At 40.6% G+C, this 8,561-nt stretch overlaps 1 protein-coding gene across 5 annotated transcripts in view; it reads right to left on the bottom strand.

Moving 5' to 3' along the window:
• Positions 1-282: 282 nt before the first annotated feature.
• Positions 283-8,561, bottom strand: part of FARP1 (FERM, ARH/RhoGEF and pleckstrin domain protein 1) — a 200,720-nt gene continuing 192,441 nt past the window's right edge. For all 5 annotated transcript variants that reach the window (XM_030234265.2, XM_050985358.1, XM_050985889.1 and 2 more), the window contains exons 22-27: positions 7,747-7,829; positions 7,295-7,407; positions 6,637-6,800; positions 4,070-4,177; positions 2,945-3,096; positions 283-1,871 (exon numbers count right to left, since the gene is read on the bottom strand). In XM_030234265.2, coding sequence (XP_030090125.2) covers positions 1,790-1,871; positions 2,945-3,096; positions 4,070-4,177; positions 6,637-6,800; positions 7,295-7,407; positions 7,747-7,829 — 702 coding nt within the window. In that variant the 3' untranslated portion in view covers positions 283-1,789. The remainder of the gene's footprint in view (positions 1,872-2,944; positions 3,097-4,069; positions 4,178-6,636; positions 6,801-7,294; positions 7,408-7,746; positions 7,830-8,561) is intronic.

Here is an 8,561-nt window from a genome sequence, read left to right as displayed (position 1 = left end):
CCAGGGTTGGTGTGATTATTGCACTGGTATGGAGAGCCAGGGGCACTAGCTGAGGCGAAGAGCAACTGCAGCCCTCTACCTGCCCAGGGGGCTGAAGAGTCTCCATGCAGCTGAAGGAAATGCTCTGGAAAGAGTTTTCCTTTGTCAGGTTGTGCTTGGATTTGGCCATGGGGACTGGTGCTTGTCCTAAAGGGTTTGGAGCCCATCCTCATCTTGGACGGAGGTATGTCTGTGGCTGGGGGTAACAGAAAGAACACTTCACTGTCTCAAAACAGGCATATGTACAATGATGTTGTGAGGTATTTTATTCCCTTTTGTTGTGAGCAAAGCTGTAAGAAGCCATTTTACACATCGCACACACACAAGCCATTAACAAAGCGAGTAGCTGGATGAAGAAAAAGCAGGGATAGAACTTCCCCAGCTTCGTTTCCCAGACTGACCTTCAGGCCCCCTCTGCTTAGCACCGTGCTTCCTCCAAGGCCTGTAATGGTGATGGGTGTTACCAGCACAGCAAACTTCTGCCAGTGGAAGTTCTACATCACCCTAGTGACAGTGTTTAAAACATGAGGGAAAGCATCTAAGCCTTGCAGCTACAGTGCTGCCAACCTTCTCAGCACGCCACCAGCTTATCCAAAATGCCATGCCAGCCGATGTTGAAGCTAGGCATACAAAATGGGTAATTCTGCTGCAGGTTGTGTGAGTCGCTCTCTGCCTGAGCCCCAGGGGAGAGAGGGAGAGACTGAAATTCTAACTATAAACTGGAAGTCAATTTGGGATGTGTAGCAAGCAGGATGAAAACTTGGGGCTTCAGTAGTACCCCCCCAGCTTAGAGCAATTTAGTTACCAAAACACTACAAATGAATCACAAATAGCTGCAGTTCTTGTAGCATACAGGTTTTCTTTCAAGTTTGTAAAACAAACAGCAGAATGTCACCATAGCCTTTAATTTCTTCTTGTACGTAACCATTCACAGTACATTAACAGCCCAAATAATATTGCACTGGATTATTTTAAAAATTTTTCATCTTGCAAGTAGTACTCACTTTTCAAAGCCAACAGATGAACAATTTGGTCAACTTGCACCAAAAAAATGGTTAGATAAGAACCCTATACTTTATTTATACCACATGGATGTGTGACCCCAAAGGGAAATGAGAATGAGCTGTCAACTGTTTCCTTGTTAAACACAGAAAATTAGTAAATCGTTGCTGATTAAATGTAGAAAGACTGGAAAAAAAAGCATGAAATCTGAAAGTTATCTCATTCCTGTTAGACTGCTTGCTGTATATATAATTATATTCTATACTGTGAAAATCCATCTACATTTAAAAGCCCAGCAGTCTACAGATTAACATGGTAAAAAAAATAATATATTTTTATGAAAAGAGAAGAAAATAGTGTTTGCCTCAGAGGAGAAAATTTTCAAGATTTCAGTCATCTGGGAGTTCTTTTAGGTGCAATCTTTGAGGCAACAAAACGTCTTTTGGCATTTGGCACTCTAATAAGGACAATATTTTAATACTGGCACAAGCTAAAAACAGCACAGAATGACAAAATACAAGACATGAAATGAACCGCAGCCACTGGGATGATGGTAAGCTAGTTTGTATATTCAGAGAACTTAAACAGTTTTGCTGAGGAATTGTGAAAGTTTCTGCAAAACCATGGTTAATTCTCTTCTTTTACCAAAGTGTAAGTTTTCCTAAACTTGGAGGGAGAAAAAGAGTTTCAAATGTCCTCTAGAAAATCAGCAGCTGCTGGACAATCAACACAGCGGCTTGTTCAGCCATCAATAGGCGTGAGGCTCTTTGTGACTCAGAGCTCGAGTGCGTGAGGCAGAGCTGGTGGCACTTCGGATCACTTCCATCCATCTGTGAGGAAGCACGAGGAGAGACACAAACAAAAGGAAGGTCAGTTCCCAGGGGAGGATTTCTTGACAGGTACAGTCTGTGCTATTGGTTGTACAGTTTGAGTTTTAGTGCCTGCGGGAGCATCTTCCTACTTCACCCCTAAATCTATCTCAAGGCAAGAGGATCAACTGCCAAAACTGTAAGGAGGTTTAGAGAGAACAGACAGCAGGTCCCCAGCAGGTGTGGGTCCCAAAACTTGTGAAGTTAATAGTGGTTTTACTTGCTCTGCAGACACCAAATATCTTTTTTCTGAGTGGTCCAAGCAGTGAGCAATTGAGACCAACCATTCTTAATCTGAGAGAAAAAAAATGTACTTTAGCTACAATTTCTGCTTCTTTTTCCTAAAACTGATAAAGGCATTTTGTGTTTTTATTTTATCACCACTTTCCCACAATTTGCCTTGTTTATGGTTTTGGACTGACATGGCTAAAAGTTAAAAGCAGCTTTCTTTGATGAAGACATCATGATTTTTGACATGTTCATGCTTCATATAAAAGAGCTAAATTGGTTCCCTGTATGAACAACCACAAACCACAAATTAGGAATAGTGCCTTTTCCCTGACTCTCCATGTATCTGAAGTTCAGTGGGAGGTGTAAAAATTACATGGTGAAGTGGCATAAATATGTAGTAGGAACAGCTGCTTCTATAAAAATTGGAATTTTGTTTCAGGTGTGGATTTTCGATGCAGTTGTACTAAAGGAAGCTAAGCTATTCTGAAGAGCTACTGAGGTGTCCTGTGATCTGTTCACATGCTTCCTGAAGTCCGAGGCATAGAGCTCTCCATACAGCCATCCTGATCAATTCTGACTGGATAATTCCAGGTTTTGCAGTAATTACTGTTACTCCTTCCATATCATCACAGCCAATCACTTGACTTTAGCAGTATCAGGTTTAAAATTCCTTTTATAATTTTAAAAGTCCTTTCACTTGCCTGTATTACTGAACCAACTTATTAAATAAGCTTTGTATCTACTAACCTTTGGAAGAATGCTCCTGGAATTTAACAAAAATTTTCTCTCAAAAACAAACTTACCTTTCAAAGGTGTATTCACTTTCAGCCCTGAAGTAGTACACATGGGATTTGAAATGTAGCTTGAACACATAATCTTTGTGAATGTTTTCAGATTCAGAAGGAAGGGTAAGTGAATATCCCAATAAAGGAAGGCTGGCTAAAGGATGATTGTCCTGAAAAGATATGATGGAAAGTGCTGTGAGATCAAATGCCCTTAAATAAAGAGAGCACATAAGTAAATGGAAAGCAGATACACCCTCATTTAAAGATCACTGGGTTTCTACACATGTGCAGAAAAATACCAGATTGATATAACTGCAACAAGATTAATTGTCTGGTAGTTTCAGTTGGTCATCATTACAGACCCTTTGCATATGGATCTGCTGCATGTTGATCCCCTCAGTATTTCCTTGAAGGAAATCTTGGAGTTTCACTGCTTTCAAACTGATGAACATAATGCTCTATCATTTGCCACTGGCAGGGTACCACCCAGGTTCATCCTCAGCTTGCAATCTCCTTTAGAGCTGTGCTGGCCACCCAGCAGGTTCACTGCTGAAGTCCAGTTACTGCACGCCACTATCCCTCTTACGTGATTCCTTCTTTCATCATTAAGGATTTCTATAACAATGAAAACACAATGTAGCAACTCGAGTTACTTTGTGCTTATGCCCTGCTCAAACAGAGTCAGAAGTCCAAGAGATTCTAAACAGAAATCCCCTACTTTTGCAGTAGAATGTTTGCTCAGGTAGATTAAATCACTGACCACTGTTCTCTTGTTTGGCTTAAGTGTCAGTAATGGAAAACAGAATTTGTAAGTCACTATCAAGTTTTTTATTGTAGTGATAAAAGCCTGGTTTGAACTTGCACCACAGCTTCTGAGCAGTGGTGAGCTCTGCTGTGCTTTCAAGAATGATCTGTACTGTGACTGCTGAAAGTGTCAGGAAAGAACTGGCCCAGGAGCAGTGAGACCAAGCCCTGGCTCTGTGTGCCAGTGGCAGTGAAGGCTGTGTGTGCAGCTATGCCCAGTGCACCTGCTGCTCCAGCCTTCAGCATCTGTGACTGATATCCACTTTTCTTTCAGCTGCCTCTTTGGAAAAGAACCCCCCACTGTCATCCCCAGCCACTCACACTTGCCAAGTCGGTTACCTGGTGCGATTTATAGAAGAACATGCAGAAGTTGGTGAACACCACCCAAAGCTTCTGCCACCCGTTGCTGTTTTTGAATTTTCTTAGCAGATTTCCAGACAGCTGGTTCTGAAACAGATCAAAAGCAGCCAAGTAAAACAGTGAAAGGTGCCTGCAGCTTAGTTATTCATAAGAAAAATTATTTGCTTTTATGTGGTTTTAAGTGACCTGGTTGTAAATGAAAGTGCTTCAATTGACTGGACGTACTTTTCTTCTGCATTTTGCTACTGCTGAGCAGTACTTAATGTACTTTTTTGTTTGCAGCTGAGTTCTTCCAAAAACTCAAAGCTACTACACTAATTATTTTATCAACTGAGGTGGCTTTTGGTAATCTGTTACTAAACCTCCGTCTTGTTAATCCTACTCTCTTCTTTTAGAATGGTACTTAAATAGAATGGAAACAGAAAGTCTGACATGAATTTGTGATGTAAAGGAAAATTATGACATACTTTAGAATTGCAGATAGAGGTTGAGGTCTCTGTACCCAGGGACTTCACATGGTACTTTTCAAAGATTTCAAAAACAAGGACTGTTAACCTTATTTTTAGCTGGATTTTGGGCAGTTTAACATAAAGGAGGAGAAAGCCATAAACAAGTACCTATATTTAATGGCTGGTTGAAGCAACTGCTCTTCACATAGTGAAGACGGAAAGGCAAGCATCATTGTTCCTTGCAAATGAAGGGGGGTTTTTAATAAATTATCAATGACTTCCCATTCCTTGTTGACTGTAGGGCTCTTGCCTGGATCACAGTAGCTGTTTACATAATTTTCTTTATCTAATGCAGAAGCTAACAGCTTAATCTGTAAAGCTTAATAGTCGAAATCTGGGGGTCCTGGTGTAGCTACTACAAATGAAGTATTCTTAAAAAGTTCTGTTTTCACCAGCCTTGGATATGCATTAAAGCCTTTTCTTTAACTCATCCTGTTCTCTGATATGTGGACAACTGCCTCCTTGCCCTAAGTTACAGGTGTACTCCTTAATTTTCTGTTACCTCATTACTCTGGAGGATATCATAAAAGGACAGGCTTTGCATTCGGTACCAGCAGACATATGAAATGGAAACAGGCCGCTGATCACTGATCAGTCCAGCAGGTAGGAAGGAACAGTCACTGACAGAGAGAGGCTCTTCTACCACAGAGAGACAGAAAGGAGGGAGAGACACAAAGAAAATAAACGATAATGCTGAAGTGAGAGGCACCGACAGGACGACGTGAGCATGAGGGGGACCTGCCACGCATGGAGCAGCAGTGGAGCTGGAGATGTTTTCACAGAACAACGCATGGCTCCAGGGTGGGCTTGGTCTTCACTGCTTTGTGTTCATTTGAGGCACAGGGAAGGAACAAAAATGAGCAACAATGAACACTGATCTCAGACCTAGTTAGATTTGCCTAACTAAATGCTTTAATCATTAGAATGAGTCACTGGTATAAGTTCTATATCTATTTATAATAAGGCCTCTGCTTTAGGAAAAACTACGAGACCTTGTCCTGGGCTGAACTATTCCTCCCTTGCAGGATATAAGGGTATGAAGAATGGAAAATCCCACCTATGTGGGAGCAAAATGAGGCTCTACAGTCAGCATTTTCTAGACGGAATAATTTTGTCATATGTCAGCAACAAACTCACCTCCCGTTTAAAACCAGAGGCAGTTACACAACTGTGAATATGTTTGTCCTTATATCACTATGTTCTGATCAGTATCTCTCCTCTAGAGCAATGGAGGCCTGATTTTTGAGGGCTGCCACTCAAGTGCAAATCCACCCAGCTTTAAGATTCCTTCTTCCATTTTCATAGAGCATAAATTTCTTTTTGCTGAGGGCTGTGATAAAGTACACAGCACTCCTTGGACTCTCTTTGGTGAAGGAAGAACACCTCAGCAGGCTTACCACCTCATCCTAAAACCTACACTGAGCTAGAAGTCTTTCATTTCAATCTTTGAAAAGACAATGTCTGCACCTTGGCTGTTGAGTACAGAATTAACCAATGTGTATCAAATTGGCTTAGCTGTGAACAGAGTGGTAAAAAAAGGGGTTTATTTTGAGGTGGAAAATGCAAATAAAGGAAAAGCGAATGAGACTGAGCAATGAGACAAGATTCCAGAAAAGATGGCTAGGTAAAGAAAGTAAGTTAGTAATACACATAATTAAAACTCTGGCTGCAGCAGCTAAAGACAATATCCTTTCCGCTCAGCAACAACTTAATGCCTCTGTAACCAAAAGCATTAAGACAGTTTGAACTGCTTTACATTGTAAAGGGCATCAGCTTTTTTTTTTTTTTTTGACAGTTACTTATGAAAATTACAGCTCTAACTGATTTTAGAGAGGTGCACTACAGGAGCAGATCTGTGCTGCTTGAGCGACGGTTTATGCCATCGTTTGGGAATATGGGAGGTGCTTTAATAAGCGTGCCTGAAACTTCCCCAGGAGTAGACAAGGGCACAGCGCACTTGTTAAGGAGGAGCAAAAAGGAAATTGTCATTGAAAAGCGAGCCTGGAGCTGCAGTTCAGGTTGTTCTGAGGCAGATACCTCCACAGCAATACTAAAGTCGACCATTGAAACACTGGTATTTCTGTGCCAGCAGACGTGCACCGTAGTGTTGCCACGGTGTGGTGACTGACGTTCGAGTGAGGTGCGGGATGCACTGAGGTCGTCCTCAGATTCCTGGTCTACAGTAGTTTCATCAGGAGACTCTATGAAATGCAGGGAAAAAGCATCTTTCTTCCTCTATGCAACAACATATATAATTGGAAAAATTAAACAAATCAATTCTGTCCGCAGTATTGTGAACTAATTTCAAAACACCGTTTTAGAAATAATTTTGTGCAGACTTTAAATAGATAATTTTATTTTATATATTTATGTGTTTCTGCAAATGTTAGAATTAAAGGCTAACTACCATGTTTTGTTGGTGTTTTTAATACCTTCCAAGGACAGGCACTGCCCAAATAGTTCCTGGAATCATTATGCTTAAGTCACTTCTCTATTCAATGAAACTTTCTGCTAACATCCACAAGAACATTAAAATGCCGCTTATCTCAATATATCTATACATATATATGTGCATAAATCAACTTCAAATGTCTCAGTTTGACCTGTGGCCAGTGCTTCTCACCACTTTGCTTAGAAGCAACCACCAATCATTCTGACAAGAGTGAATAAAACCTACTCTCTGGCATTTACTTACTATTGTCAGGTGGGCTGCTTGCCAGTAACTCTGGGGCAGGGCCACTGCTTTTCTCTGCCAGGTCTATTGCCATCTGGATATCCTCAGTCCATTTGTCCATTTCAGCACGGGTACTGACAATGAAAATTCAGGTTTTATTCACTTTCATACAGGCTGAAAGCAAACTCTAAGAAACAGACACAAGCTGAGCTTACTTTTAACTGAAATAAATAATTTCAGACACAAGATGCTACTTTTTTCTCCCTGATTACTTAGTTTCAGTTCCAGCTTGCACAATTGCCACTCTATTGTGTCCCATCCACTTTTTTCTTAACAAGTGGCTTTCAGGAAAGAATATACCTTTGAGGAGATGGTTTTAGGAGCAAATACAAACAAAATGATGCCTCTCTGTCCCACTGTGACAGCTGCAGAGAAATACAACTCACATGTGGACTTTGTCTCCACTGAATTACCTTGCAGCAACAACGATGGACTGGTGTTGACCTCGTAGTGTCAGGCAGTGGGGAACTCCCCATTCCTCCTCACTTTCCTCCATCTGAGAGGTAAAAGGCCAAATGCAGTCAGACTGCAGGAAGTACATATTTCTTAAGGTGAAACAGTGAACTGAATGAGCTCTTACCATTGGAGAAAAGAAAATAAGAGAAATGCTCACAAACAAGTTTGAGCTGGGTATTGAGGACTTGCTAATTTCCAGTGCCTTTCAAGTTGGAAAAATAGTAAGTTCTGCAATAACATCTTGAACCAAAAGCATGGCTTTGTCTGCATGGTGTCCAAGAAAATAGTGGTATTTTTATCAGAAGAATGATTTATTGTACCAAAAGGATGTGTTAAATGCTGGGAGTGCTCTGGGAACTGTAGCATAGCACAGTTCCGCTGAGAGCAAGTCCAGGCCAAATGGCCACCAACAACTGAGTAGATTCCTTGAAATGCTAGATAAAACTTGAAACCTTGCAAGTGTTTAGAGAAAATCAATTATTGTGGTAGTGACAATTTAATTCAATTCTCAGGAGAACAACGTAGAATTGATACCAAACAGTGCAAAGTTTCATTGAAAATAATGGAGGGAATGAAAGCTTTTTGAAATCAGCAAAAATATTTTTGAAACAATACAAGAAGAGGTAATTACATGCTATTGGCCTGAAATGGCTATTTTCCAGAAGAATTGTAACAAGAGCTCCAAGTAACATTTTGCTGCCAGATTCCCACTACTTTGGCTTTAAGATATAGAGCTGGAAACATTAGGAAATGCATTTTTAATAGAAATTAG

Source organism: Serinus canaria, chromosome 1 (assembly GCF_022539315.1).
Source record: "Serinus canaria isolate serCan28SL12 chromosome 1, serCan2020, whole genome shotgun sequence".
Classification (NCBI taxonomy): Eukaryota; Metazoa; Chordata; class Aves; order Passeriformes; family Fringillidae; genus Serinus; species Serinus canaria.
The sequence above is the reverse complement of the archived record's forward strand: the minus strand, read 5'-3'. Positions and strand labels throughout refer to the sequence as shown.